This window comes from Odontesthes bonariensis, chromosome 6 (assembly GCF_027942865.1).
Source record: "Odontesthes bonariensis isolate fOdoBon6 chromosome 6, fOdoBon6.hap1, whole genome shotgun sequence".
Lineage (NCBI taxonomy): Eukaryota > Metazoa > Chordata > Actinopteri > Atheriniformes > Atherinopsidae > Odontesthes > Odontesthes bonariensis.
In genome coordinates, this window is record NC_134511.1 from 24,293,847 (window position 1) to 24,308,930 (window position 15,084).

A 15,084-nucleotide genomic window follows, 5' to 3' on the forward strand; every position below is an offset into this window, starting at 1 on the left:
TTACATCATATTTAGGTGACTCTGGAGATTAATTCATGCAGAGGGAGCAGTATATTTGAACACCTCTTCAATTTCAGAAAAGGTGTTTTAGACAGATAAATAGAATAGGTCTTGAAAGCAAATAAAAATAACTTCTGATACTCTTTGAAGAATTTATTGCCGGTGTGAAGACAATAAGAGATATATGTGGGAGGACAGAGCAGATCATCCAGTTCAAAAATACACTCTGCAGTGGTGTATAAGCATTTTGAGGTTTGTGATAAACCCAAGCACACTACAGTAGACAGAATCAAAACACTTCAAAAGTGCACGTATATTCTCTTCAAACACAATGCACGGACATTAAACTTGCTCCTCTACTGCAGGTCAAACAGGTCACTGAAATGGTTCAAAAAGCTGTAGTGTGAAAGATGAAAGGTTAACTTCATAAACTGATTAAACATGTTGTGTCTGAATAGACATGGAAGTGGTTTCAGCGAGTCTCCCTCTGACCTTGAAAGAATGGTATGACTTGACTCTAAAGTGTTATCAAAGCCGAGCATTTTAAAATCCAAAATATGAAACACTGTTTTATTTGCGTTGTGACTAATGTAACATCACATAATAATTAAAGTGTTAATTATTGTTCAAACTGAGCAATTTTACATTTTTGTACATGTAATTTGCTCCTTGAAAAGTAAAGTTTTCTGGAAGTGTTCACATTGTGTTACTTTAATTCATATAGGGAGACTGGGGTAAGTTGAGCCAAAGGGTAAGTTGAGCCACGCCTTGTTGCTAGGAAACGGTAAAAAAAAATTATCATGTGACCAAGGCATCATTTCATGGAGTCTGTGAAGGTAAGAACCATATGGATAAAGTGGTTAGACATTTATTTATAAAGAAACATTTTTCACTCTTGAAAGTGAATTTAGTCTATCATGAGTTCCATGATAATTGTGTTTAGACCAAAATAGATCATTTTAGATTTGTTTATACATCAATTGTGGTATCTTTGAGCTACAACCTGAGGTCATGAACTTAGCATAGAAGTGCACCATTTTAGCTATGGGGACTAATAAAGTCAAAATGGTAGCTCTGGGGTAAGTTGAGCCATTTGGCCAGGGGTAAGTTGAGCCAACATTTAATAAGTGTATTTTGTCTGTAGCTTATATGTCTTAATTATTAAATCAAGATTCTGCATTTGTATGAGTACAGAGTGGGCATCATGCCTTAAGTATATAAGCGCAAAACAAGCAGGGGAATCACCACTAATGTTCTTGAAAGAGCCACCAGTAAAGTGAGAGAATGGTAGTCTATTAGCAGCAGCAAAAGATGCCAATATAGACAGAATGACACCGAAGAGGTACATTGACAAAAAAGAAAATGTACCTTTGAAAAAGGATTCTCTCAGATGGCATGGATTGCCCTGATGTGGTGATCCAATATGAGAAATGGCTCATCTTACCCCAGTCTCCCTATATTCTGATTACTCCCTCATTTACACCATCATTTGTCATACTACAAATATTTCTGGATGGACGATGCTACAACAACACGTACATGCTATATTTTCGACCAATGTCAACAATCCCAAATAGGATGAAGCAGGTACAGAAAATGGAAAATGGGTGGATAGGTAATACCCCCTAGTGGCAATAAGGCTTTAATACTCCATATTTGTTGTGTCTTAGAGGGCTAGAACTCCTCTCTCTTTCCTTGAATACTTAAGTTTGTTACAAGCATATTTAAATTAGATTTAGTTCAGTTGATTCATATTAAGACAATTCACAACATAAGCCAACTTTTTCACTCTAATTTACAAAGAGAGTGAAAAAAGTTAAATTCAAGTCTAATTAAATACAAACAATGGGATACTGCTTTAATCCAGTGAAGTCAAAGTCAGTTCTGTTAAAGTCAGCATGAGTACTGATGTCAGTTAATCAAAAAGGTCCAGCTAAGAAATCTGAAAGATTGCATCAAATCTTCAGTTTAATCTAATCCTCCATGCTGAGCACATAAAGGGCGGCTGGTGAAAGTGAAGAAGAAAAAACTCCGCTTTAACGGGAAGACACCTTCAGCAGATTCAGGCTCAGCGAGGGCAGCTCCCTGCTTTGAGCAGTTGTGAAGTGAGAAACCACGAGAGACTTTGTTGAGCTGCCACTTGATACAAAGCACAAATGTTGGTTTCAAATGTTTTCAAAGAAAACTTAAAAAAAAATAGGATGTAACATTACAGTTAACATGAAAGCTAACAATAAGCTACAAAGTAGGAAACCCACTAGTCAGGCTCCGTCAGAGGTCACAGGGATGACAGTGTAGAAATAGAGTGCAGACATAGACGGAAGTAAAAAGTGTAGTGGGGGGGTAGGGAAGTATAGGGTAGGAGATGATCTCTGAAACACTTTCATCGGGCGAGAAGAGGGGTACACCCAGGACAGATCACTATTCAGATAAAAACAGGCAAAACACAAGTAAAAATTTTAAAAATAAATAGATAAATAAATGAAAAATAAGCACAAAAACTGAAAAAAAAGCATAAAAAGCAATCTTCCTTCTACTCAAGCCAAACCTGATTTAACTTAAGTCACAATTAGAACCTACCACCTGTAGATGGTGACCTCTAAAGTAATATATTTTGAAAAAAAAATAAGAATGTACGGTTTTTCATTTGAACCAACTCCAACGGATGACAACTATTAAAGAAACAAACTGAACCAGCATGTCACTAAAGCTTGTGCCATTTATTAATCTGTGTGTTATATCAGACTATGAGAAAGCCTGGGCACACATAAAATGCTTTGATCGTTTATAGAAACAGAACAAAAAGGAGAAAGGTAACCTGGAAATTTAACATGGCAAACATACACATTTTCTTTTCTTTAACAAAGAACGACAAAACAAGACCCATAATGTAAAGGTGCAGCCTCCACAAAGGTGTTTGCTTCTTTTGCCTGACAGGTGTGTTCAGGGTACCTGAGGTAAGAGACAGACTATAACTGTCAGTAACAGCAGTGAAGAACAGAAATGTGCATACATGAAAATATTCATTAGGCGACATTTGCACATCATATCTGAGGAAAAAGAAAGTTAATATCAGACACATATGTTGTCTCGCAGTCATAACATATACATGCCACCCAAATAATACTAAAAGGGTTTTACGTTGTTATGATAGAGATTCAAAAAGAGACAAAGAGCAAAATATCCCTCTGTGAAACATGTCGACCTGCATGTAGCAGTTTACAAAGTAATGTATGTTATTGTGGCATCTTTCTGCGCTGAATAAGCAGAAGTGAGAAACAACTTGAGCAGTCAAATGGTTCTCCACAGTTAGGTATCTATTTCAACCTCTGCTCTTTCCTCGAACAAGTTGAATGTTTAAATCAAACTCCGGATGTGTGAGATCATATTCTTTCTAGAAGCTACCAGTTTCTTGTGGTCCTACAGTTGTCAGCCCCCCCCCCCCACATCAGTGTGTCTACACACCCTCTCTTTAAACCCACCTCCCAGCACATCTTGCATTTGCTGGTGAGTTCTCAGCTGTCTGTGTCCTAAATAGACCTTATCAGGAGCAGACCATCTTTGAGGGGTCACTCAAACTTAACCTACCGTATTTCAAAAAAATGTTGCACATAAAGTCTTGAATAATTCACTAACCCTGAAATGATATTTGTTGCAACCCAAGCAGAAATGATTTCTTATAATCTATAGTGCAAAGCTATTTTTTAGGGGGGGGGGGGGGGTTAGTTATATTAGAAGGAACCCTTTAATGTCACAGTTGGTCCACCATAGCTCTGTCCCACCTCATTGAGATCCACTATAAATATAAACTGAGGTGTTAGTGGGGGGGGTTACAAAAGACAAAAAAGGTCTGTTGATAGCACTGGAGGCACTGAGTGACTGGAGGTCCAGATTATCTACGCAGGACAACAATTTAAACGACACAAAGAAGAAGAGGGGGGTAAAACAAGACGCACAACATTAAGGTACAGTACAGCCTCCACAAAGATATTGTTTCATTTGCTTGACAGGTGTGCTGGGGGTACTTGGAGTAAGGAGACAGACAATGCCTTTCAGAGAAGCAGGAGTAGGTCTGTCAATTGGTGGCATTTGTTGTAAGTCTCAGACTGGTGTATGAGACCATGCCCAAATAAGGTTTGAGAGGAGGCCATTTAAAGTTAGAGATAGCACATGCATGGCCATTTGCCACAGGAGACCCTGGTTGGCAGGACTGTGCTTTGCAACGGTGAGCATTAAAACAAGAAAATTTATTTTCTATGGCTTTAGTGACAGATTGTGGTTACTTGGCTCCAGTGGGAATATGAAATAAGTAAGTCTATACAGGTCCATTATTGTATTCTAATGTTGTACATTGTAGTGACAAAAAAAAGCATAACACATGTTCAGCAGATTTTTTTTAAAACCCACTGGCTTCTTTGAAATATTTTTGTCCTTTTCCAGAAATCTTAGTCCATACACAAAATATATAGCTTTGCTTTGCTGTCTTTACTGCAGCAGATTTAACTGATTAGTTAAACTAAAATCCTTCAATTATTATCACTGTTGTGTTACACAGAGTGATGAAACATAGGGATAGCCTGTTTAGGGTTGGATTTTACATGCTAAACCAACATGCTATGTGATCTGTAAATTCTACTTGTTTTAACTAATAACCCACTTTCCTGCCAGATGGGAGACCCAGTCCAGTTAAAAGATGAGGGAAACAAACACTTTCAGGAAGAAAATATTGACAAGGCCATTGAATGCTACACCAGTGCCATTAAGGTGTGCAAGGACAACAAACTCCTGGCTGTGATCCACAGGAACAGATCTGCATGCTACCTAAAAAAGGTAAGCTGCTTAGAAACAAACACGTGCTTACACCAAGCAGATTACATTTGAAACTTAAATAGACAAATTTAGACATTTTTTCCAATGTTTTTTACAGGAAAGTTATGCCAATGCAGCATCTGATGCATCCAAAGGTAGATTGTTCATTAAGAAATGACAACAGCTGTAAACAAACGTTCAGTAGGAACAATACCACGCAAATAGATAACTACGAACATAACCCAATAGTCCCAAGTTCAATATGACTTTTTTTTTCACTCTTTCATAGCAATTGATGTCGATGCAGCAGATATTAAAGCTTTGTATCGCCGCTGCCAAGCTCTGGAGAAGCTAGGCAAACTTGACATGGCCTTCAAAGATGTTCAGAGATGCGCCACCATCGAACCAAAGAACAAGACCTTCCTGGAGACTCTCCGCAGGCTGGGAGCAGAAATTCAGGCCAAGGTCAGCTAAGGAGTAGATACATTGAAACAGCATTTGACAATGAGATCTGCATGAAAGCTGATGAAAATTTAGCTGATTTATAGTTTATTTTGATCACTTTCTTTGTGGACACAAAAAAGAAAGAAGACGGTGGCATGTCAACATCACTTACGGTACAAGTTTTATTTACAAGATACTTCCTTTCTTTGTTCAGCTCAAGACGTCCTTCTCCACTGACTCAAGAGTGCAGAACATGTTTGACATTCTCCTCGATGAAGAAATGGACAAGGACACAAAGGAAAAAGTATGTATCATCAGCTTTTTGCAACAGAAAAAGGGGACTGAACTAAATTCCCCTTCTTATTATTTGTTAGCTTGCTGTGGAGAGGATACAGTAATGGAAGGTTTTGATGCAGCTGTGCTTCATTTTTTATTTCAAGGCTGCCAACAACTTGATTGTGCTGTCAAGAGAAGACGCTGGAGCAGAGAGACTCTTCCAGAATAATGGTGTGCCCCTGCTACTCGACATGATAGGGACGGGTAAACTAGAAATGGTCCTGGCTGCTGTCCGTACTCTGTCAGGAATGTGTACGGGACACAAAGCTCGGGTGAGTCAAGAGGCAGTCAAAGTGAAGGGAGAGATTCAAGAGCAGTTTAAACAAATACAGCCTTCAAATACAAGAGACTTCTAATTCATTTAGTATTTTCCTCACAGAATTGAATTTCACTCTTTCTAAACAGGCCATGGCTATTGTTAACATGGTGGGTGTTGATAAGATCTGCAGTATCATGGCACTTGACAACGAGGAAATCGCACTGGCAACCTGCAACCTCTTTCAGTGTATCAATGATTCTCTAACTGGCGCAGATTCAAGAGAATATGGGAAAGAAGCATCCTTGGTTTTGGGTGAGAAAGGATAAGCACTTGTCTAACTTTATTATATGATGGACATTTTTACCAAGCATTCAGCCTTAATCCTGGACAAAATCCAACATAACCAAAGTCATATTTTAAAGACTAAGACAAATATGTTTAGCTTGGTGTCTCTCTACAGATACATCTAAAGACCTGAAAACTATTCTACTTGCTCTGCTGGAGATGATTGCCAATGCAAAGGTGTCTGGTCATGGCAGAGACCAGGCACTGAACCTCCTGACCAGGAATGTACCTCGCAAAGACAAGAAAGATAAAGACCACTCCAGGACCCTCTTCACTATTGATCATGGTGAGCCAGAGACAGCTCCATCAGGTGACTTTTACCATCTGCTGCTGCCACTCAGATTCCCTGACGTCATGTATGTGTTCTTCAGGTCTAAAGAAGATCCTCAAAGTATGTGGTCAGGTTTCCGAACTGCCAGACCAGTTGCTCATGACAGATAACACACAGCTGATTGCTAGCGTGCTCCTCAATAAGCTTTATGACGACCTCAAATGTGACCCAGAGAGAGACAACTTCAGGGACATTTGTGATGAATACGTCAAGTACGTTCTTACAAAAAGAGACCCACAATTTACTAGGGAGGCAATAAAGACCTTCTCAAAATAGACATCAAATGAACCTGTAATCACACCTAATTTTTCCTTTATCACGTTCTCCACTTCCTTCCCACAGATCAAAAATTGACCCCAACAACATGGACAAGACCCTTCATGCTATCAACACCATCTCAGGGCTCTTGCAGGGTCCTTTTGACGTCGGTAATACTCTGGTGGGACGGCAAGGCATCATGGAGATGATGGTTGCGCTGTGTGGCTCTGAACGTGAGGTGGACCAGATGGTTGCTGTGGAGGCCCTGATCCATTCTTCCACAAAGATGAGCCGGGCCAGCTTCATTATTACAAATGGCGTGTCACTGCTCAAGGACATCTACAAGAAGACAAAGAATGAGAAGATCAAAATTCGTGCACTGGTGGTGAGTTTGCCAAGAATGAGACAGAGTAAAGATTTATGTCAACACAAAAAAGAGATCAAAAGGGATTCTTACCTCAGTCCAAGAAGTGTTACAGTGACATAATCTCTGAAAATATCAGTGTCACAGGTGTGATCTGTATGCTTACTTGTGTTCTTGACAGGGTCTCTGTAAACTGGGTTCAGCTGGAGGTGATGATTATGGTTTAAGGCAGTTTGCTGAGGGCTCCACAGAGAAGCTGGCCAAGCAGTGCAGAAAGTGAGTGCTCCAACACCAGTGGTTAAAATGACTTCCTGATTCAAACTGGTTATTATCCATAACCACAGAAAAAAATATCACTTCAAGGAAATATTTGTAAAATCTGTTAGTAACACAAGCAACATTATGTGCTAAACACATTATAATATAGAGCCACCGACGTAGCTATACAGTATCACAGTGTCATAGCAATTCTAGTACCTCAAAATTTCCCTTGATGTTCTGTAAAATGTTTCTCTTTCTTCTTTTGTAGGTGGCTTTGTAACCCTCAGATTGATACCAAAACAAGGAAGTGGGCTATTGAGGGTCTTGCTTATCTGACAAACGATGCTGACGTGAAAGATGACTTTGTTGAGGATGAACTTGCAATGAAAGCCATGTTTGAACTGGCTAAGGTACGGAAATAACAGACTGAAAGAAGCACAATTCTCAATGAGTCCCTTCTTAATTCTCCAGTGAAAGATGACCAAAGCCGACAATGCATCATATCTGAAAACCATCATCCCTCAAGTGTAGATTTAGCTACACATGATCTGAAATTAAAAACCATTATGCAACAAACCATTTGTTCAAGTCAAGACACTCCATATTGTTTTGTTGTCTCTATTTTTTAATGAATTAATGATTTACATATTGCCTATTATTAAAGTTCACTTCACACTAGGCATACCGTGGAATATGTGCATAAATGCTCAGACATTTACAAATATCCCTTATTTCTCTGTGTTTTAGTCTAGGGATAAGACAATCTTATATGCAGTTGCTTGCACCCTGGTTAACTGCACTAACTGCTATGAAAAGAAGGAAATCATCCCTGAGCTGGTTCAACTCGCCAAGTTCTCAAAACAACATGTGCCTGAGCAACACCCCAAGGTAAAGGTGAAACTGTAACCACAGTTGATGAATTAGCATAACTACAGCAGGAAATTTTGTATGCATGCACGCCCACGGTCTGTATTATCAACTTTCTTTTTTTTTCTTTTCAGGACAAGAAGGACTTTATTGACAGGAGAGTGAAAAGGCTACTGAACGCCGGAGTCATATCAGCTCTTGCTGTCATGGTCAAAGCAGACAATTCTATCCTGACTGATCAGACCAGGGAGATGCTGGCAAGGTGAGACAGCAAACATGTGGTGGGAAGGCCTTTTAACATGCTGTGATGCATACATCATGTCACTCTACATGGTACTCTGCATCCTCACCCCTCTTCTTGTAAATAAATACATAAAATCCCTCCATTTTCTGTGTGAAGCTCATCTTCAGCTATTTAGAAGCCACTAAAAGACAGGTGGATTGAAATGATTTTGTTCCCATTTCTACATTTTCCCAATTTGACTCTTGATTGATTAGAAAATGTGTAATAAGCTTGACCAGTGACCTGAAGTACAAATGCAAACGTTTTCTGTTTTGATCTTCAGAGTTTTTCTAGCATTGTCAGATGATCCCAAAGACCGTGGTACTATTGTTGCCCAAGGTGGTGGAAAGGTGAGAAATAGTTTTTGGATACCAAAATACATGAGAGTCAGCAGCACTCTGTACGATTGTCAGGTTCAGACAGACAGTTGGACCCACAGAGCAGACCAGAAATGGACAAGGTGGGAGGAAGGGAGTTTATTCAATCCAAAGTCGGTACACAAAAGGCAGTCCGTTCAGGCAAAGGTACAAAAACGCTCGGCTTAAGGGATTATCCAGAAAAACTCAGGCAAAAGTAAAAAAAAATAGGAATAATCTAGTCACGAGGGAAATACTGCCGGAAAGCTACTCAAACGACGCAGACAATCTGACAAAGGCACACTGGGGAGAACAGGTAGATATAAACAAGACACAGGTGAAAACAATTGGCAATCACACACACACACACAGGAAGTCAAGAAACCTAAGGTAAAGCACGACAGGAAGTGATGAACAAAAATAAAACAGGAAACTGACAAGACTATCAAAATAAAACAATGACCAGACAAGACAGTTCCTGACAACGATAAATGTGAGATGACATGAGGTACTGTCACACTGTACATTAAACCAAAATATTTCATACTCAATAATCCAGACAGACCACTTTTTGCTGATTGCACCATCCCCCACTACTGGTCGATACTCTTCTTAAACATTTTGTTTTTCTTGTCTTATGCCCTCAGGCTCTGATACCACTTGGTCTGGAAGGTACAGATGCTGGAAAGGTGAAAGCAAGCCACGTCCTTGCTAAAATAGCAGCTGTATCCAACCCAGAAATAGCCTTTCCTGGTGAGAGGGTAAGTCATTCAGCTATGGCTGCTATGTGTTAAGCTGGATTTACAGTTGACGCGTCTGTCACGGCGGTGGCGGACCGTGACGTCAAAATGACGTATCAGGCCTGGCGCTTGCCTTGAAAAGACGGCGCATCGCGTTGTCGTGCACCAGTCGATTTTTGTAACTTGGCTGCGCCGAGAATGAGAATGACAAACCGGATGGACCAATGTGAGACCAGACAGTCAGGAGGTGCGTTTTTACAGCACCTGTACGAAACTGCAGTGAAACAGCACAGGGACCAACGTAAACTCCCAAAACTTTGAGATTGAGATTGGCAGAACTTTGGGGAAAGAGGGAGAGTTCTGTAAGAATGTGTGGAAGAAGCTACGGGACAGATACGTGAAGGCAAAGAAGAGGGCAGAGACTCAAAAAGTGGTGATGCCAGGGGCTTCAGAGTATCACCTCTTTTAACTGAATTAAAAAATTAAAATTATCCGAATACTGCAGCAGTATAATTAATGACAGTATTCCTGCTCTTCATTGTTTTTTTCTCCACTTTCGTCGTTGTAGAGTAGCGGTAACCTTAACGTAGCAGCGCCACCTCTTGTGAAAATTGCAACGACTGGCGCATCGATTTGCGCCACTATATATTGCGGGCACGAAATCGTGACGTTATCAACACCGCTCGCGCTAGCAGACGCGGCAACCATGCTAGAGCCTTTAGTCAGTCCAATGCCTCTGCAATGGAAATGTATAGAGGTACAACATTCTTTAAACCTACATAGTACTTTACTCCCTCTCAACAAACATTTTACTTCAACTTTTGAGATTTATCTTTGCTTTTACACATTATACTTAGATATACTTCGATAGATGTCTTGATCAGAGGGTTGATTATTATCAGAATTATTGCTGTTTGCAGAATTTCATATGTAAGCTGCCCTGGTATCTAATTCCCAAATGATTGAACAAATGACCTTTTAAAATTCAGCTCTCATTTTAATTTTGTTTCGGCTGACAGATGTACGAGGTGGTGCGGCCTTTAGTCAGACTTCTTCACACAGACAGAGATGGATCACAGAACTTCGAAGCTCTGAAAGGCCTCACCAACTTGGCTGCCTACAGCGAAAAACTAAGGTGACATTTTTAACCAGTGCATGGTGTTGTGGTCACAGAGATGCTCAGTATAGACTGCTTGGCCTACGTGACTTCACTGCAACAGCTGTGGTTACCGATCTTAACCCACTTCTGATTTTCAGAGTAAAGATTGTGAAAGAGAAGGCTTTACCAGAGATTGAGAACCACATGTTTGAGGAAAATGAAAAGATCAGACTGGCTGCCACCGAGTGCATGTGCAACCTTGTGTCATGTAAAGAGGTGAGGATGGTTGAAAGATGGTTACATGACATCGGCTGCACGCAGTCAGTGTATGAAAAGTGTAGCTAAACGTTTTTTTATGTGGATGTTTTAGGTTCAAGAACGTTACCTGGAAGATGGCAATGACAAGCTGAAGCTGCTCGTGTTGCTGTGTGGGGAAGATGACGACAGTCTTCAGATAGCTGCAGCAGGAGCTCTGGCCATGCTCACCGCAGCTCAGAAGAAGCTGTGCTTCAAAATGTCCCAAGTGGTATGTGATCACTGTTTTTTTTTTTTTTTTTCCAGTTAGTAGTTAGTAAATGTTAGTGTCACAAAAGAAGATCTAATCTACGGCTACAATATCCAAATAGTTTCACGGACTAAGTGACTGATTTCTCCCAACAGACGGCTCAGTGGCTTGAGATCCTGCAGAGGTTATGTCTCCACACCAACCCTAGGGTCCAGCACCGTGGTATTGTGATTGTCTACAACATGCTCAACTCAGACAACAACGAGCTGGCCAAGAAGCTAATCGAGAGTGAGATACTGGAAATCCTCACGGTGGTTGGAAAGGCAGCAGACAATCCTAAGAGGCAGGAGCCCATTGAGGCTGCACGCTCATGTCTTATCACAGCCATGGATCTTGGTCTCATCAAACCCCTCACCAGCTCTTCATAGAGTCCCGGAAACAAAACGTCAAAAACAGCAAAGGACATTTTTTGTTTTTTTCCTCTGTTACATAGATGCTTTGTATCCATTTGCTTTTTTTTTTTAAGGATTTATCAACCTGGCTCCAAATCTTTAAATATAATTCTTACAGTATAAACCTGTATATCATTTTCTTTCTTTTTTTCTTTTTTTTTTTAAAGATTGACGTTGTAAAGCTTGAGCAGTGGGGAGTTCCCATCATGAATGGGGAGTTCCCATCATGAAACACCTCTTCTATGCTGGAGTAGGAGAAATATGTTGTTTTCTGATTTGATACTCAGACGTAATGCTTTGATTCTCAGAGCGAATTGATTGTTTATACGAGGTCCCACTGTTGTGTGAAGTTGTGTGGTTAGATGAGCCAAAATATACCAATCTAATCATTGATGAACTGTTTTGCCTTTTTATGACTCGTGTACCCACATTTCTCAGACCAACTCATGTTGGAAGTAAACTGTACAATTCTAATAACTGCTGAACTCTAGCTACACTGCAGTCTGAGCCCGTGACTTTCACCTACACTGCTCGTGTTTGACGACGCTGAAGTTGACTTCTGATTTGTGACTCAAAATGCCATTTCACTGCTTTTTTTCACTGCTGATCACATAAGTTTTTGACCTGTATGAAAGCTACAATAGGCCTACTGCTTAAATTGGACATTATTATTCCAAAGAGGGTGTAGATTAATTAATACCGTGTTTGGGATTTGTGAAAACTTTATTTGATCTGTGAAAATGCAAAAAAAAAAGGCCATCTGAGCTTTCTTTTTATTTCTGAATTTAGACCATCCAAAACCAAATGTTGTATGGAAAATAATAAGATATAGGCGTTATATAAGAGTTATTCAAAATATGACATACTCGTCTCTCCAAGTTCATCTTTGAAACGTGCTGAACGTTAAACACGGTGTGGCCAGAGCTATAGGGGTGTGGCAAGAAAGTGGATGCTTGGAGCAGAAAAACCTGTTCTGCAGCGAGACAGTGAGGAGTGAGAATGAGGAGGCAACGGTAGCTCACTTACTGATGTGAGGCTGTTGAAGAAAAGAAGGCTCAGCTGACATTTGCACTCGACCGTGGAGCGGGATCCATCTTTCCATCATTCAAACGAAGCAGGCAAAGAGGTAGATACCAACTTTCATCCAATCGAGAAGTCCTTTGGTTTTTGATCTGTGTGCCGTCTGCTGTGTGTGGGGCGTGCCTCAAAGTGAACACGCCACTTGGAGACTTCTCATTCGGAGCTCACAGAAAAGGTTTTTTGCTATACCTGTTGTAAGGAGGAATGTTGGGCCAACAGAACTGATTATGTTTATGTTTGGCAGACTGACACTGGTAGGGTAAGGGGGTCTTGTCTAAGGAGGTAGCACCTTTCATGCAGGGGATTTGATCCATGTGATCATCATCATACCCATCATCATCATGTAATCTTACCGTACCCATCCTCTACTTGATTGGTTGATCCGTGTCACACAGCTTTTAATAGGGGTCTCTCTGAAAGCACGAGCGGATCTGCTACATTACGTTAGAAACCCCCGAGATTCTGACACACAGCGAGCGAGAATAATCTGCCCTGATCAATTATTTTGTTGCTGTTTGTTCTTTATGTGAGCCGAGCAGACGCTTTAAAAGAAGTGCCAAGAGACTTGAGTGGAGGTGATCGGCATTTTCATAGTTCTAACAAGTTACGAAAAGGAATATGTTGCTGAGGCGTTCCACAAGTCGCATTTGCTAGCTTTCCCTTCCTTTTTTTCTGCCCAGACAAAAAAGGTTTTATTCTCAGGAGGACAGATGAGTTTTTCAGGGAGTGGGAGCTGGGGTGTGACTTTTAAATGGTTTACACTGTTCATCTCCTACATTCAAACCACTGACAGATAAAGCGAGTAGCTGCTCATGTTATGATTTGTTCATATTTGTTCATGATCATGTTCATATTTGATCAAATGCTCATGGAGTTCCCGGCTTGTTGGGATTACTATATCTCACCATCCCAGCTATAAAAACTAGACGGTGATTGAAATTTCTCATGATTGAACTCGGGTGTTGAGTGCCACCCAGCAACTTACTGTCGTCACTCGTGCAGATCGCCTCCCTCTGTGACCTCCTGTGTGTCTGGAACATTCTGAGTTCTCACCTGTCACCAGTCTTGGTTGGATGTACATTAAGCGGGTGGTTTTGCTTTAGGTTTATGCGCTTGTTTCTAATAAGTGGATAAGTGGATAAGCTTCACGCGGTCGCTTGCTTGGACCACCTGCCTGATTGTTATGTAACATCCGCATCCCAGAATGTCCAATTACTACAGTCACTTGGTAACACGTTTTATTTATGCCCGGGATTCTAGGCTGGCTCCAAATCCGTGGTGTAACTATTCAATTCAATTCATTTTTATTTATATAGCGCCAAATACAACAAATGTCTCAAAGCACTTAGATAATAAAGTCCAATTCAAGCCAATTGGAATTAAATTCATTGTAATCATAATTATTCATAAAATAATCCAATTCGTTCATATAGAGCCAATTCAAAAACAATTTCCTAGCTAAGGATACCAACAGATTGCACTGAAAACTTTTTCTTTTTCGGTCCAATCTCCCATCCTGAGCGTGCCTGAGGCGACTGTGGAGAGAAACGACTCCCTTTTACAAGGGGGGGCACACTGTAACACCATTCAAAGGATATCTGTTGGAACAGGGAAACACGAGTTAATGACCACAATAATGTCACATATACATAAAGAATAAAGTGAGGAAAGGTGTGTCAGATGAGGCCCCCCAGCAGTCTGGGCCTATAGCAGCTTCACTATGGGATGTTTCAGGATCACCTGAGCCATCCCTAACTATAAGCTTTATAAAAAAGGAAAGTTTTAAGCCTGGTCTTAAAAGTGGAAAGGGTGTCTGCTTCCCGGACATTTCCTGGCAGCTTATTCCACGAGAGAGGGGCCTGATAACTGAAGGCTCTGCCTCCCATTCTACTTTTAGAAACTCTGGGAACCTCAAGAAAACCTGCAGTTTGGGAACAAAGTGCTCTGTTAGGAAAATATCTTACAATGAGATCTTTAAGATATGATGGAGCTCGGTCATTAAGAGCTTTACATGTAAAGAGAAGAATCTTAAATTCTATTCTGAATTTAACAGGAAGCCAATGAAGAGAAGCTAAAACTGGAGAAATATGATCTCTCCTGTTAGTTCTCATCAGAACTCTGGCTGCAGCATTTTGGATCAGCTGGAGGCTTTTCAGAGAATATGTGGGACAGCCCATAAATAAAGAATTACAGTAGTCCAATCTTGAAGTAACAAATGCATGGAGCAGTTTTTCTGCATCACTCTGAGACAAGATGTTCCTGATTTTAACAATATTACGAAGATGAAAGAAGGCA

The 15,084-nt window shown here is 40.5% G+C and overlaps 1 protein-coding gene across 3 annotated transcripts; it reads left to right on the forward strand.

Annotated features, from left to right (window-relative positions):
• The first annotated feature begins 3,838 nt into the window (after positions 1–3,838).
• On the forward strand, positions 3,839–12,106 carry LOC142382359 (protein unc-45 homolog B-like). Of its 3 annotated transcripts, none has more exons than XM_075468114.1 (20): positions 3,839–3,965; positions 4,669–4,830; positions 4,928–4,964; positions 5,099–5,274; positions 5,468–5,557; positions 5,694–5,861; positions 5,995–6,160; positions 6,309–6,479; positions 6,565–6,736; positions 6,867–7,167; positions 7,328–7,422; positions 7,676–7,817; positions 8,155–8,295; positions 8,409–8,536; positions 8,841–8,907; positions 9,561–9,674; positions 10,673–10,788; positions 10,911–11,028; positions 11,123–11,278; positions 11,413–12,106. In XM_075468114.1, the coding sequence occupies exons 2-20, from the start codon at positions 4,669–4,671 to the stop codon at positions 11,683–11,685; spliced, it is 2,793 nt and encodes a 930-aa protein (XP_075324229.1). In that variant the 5' UTR covers positions 3,839–3,965; the 3' UTR covers positions 11,686–12,106. The 3 variants fall into 3 exon arrangements, with proteins under 3 accessions (XP_075324229.1, XP_075324228.1, XP_075324230.1); XM_075468113.1 differs by lacking the exon at positions 3,839–3,965 and adding an exon at positions 4,160–4,225; XM_075468115.1 differs by lacking the exons at positions 3,839–3,965; positions 11,123–11,278; positions 11,413–12,106 and adding an exon at positions 4,160–4,225 and having other exon boundaries at positions 9,561–9,666; positions 10,911–11,024.
• The last annotated feature ends 2,978 nt before the right edge of the window (positions 12,107–15,084 follow it).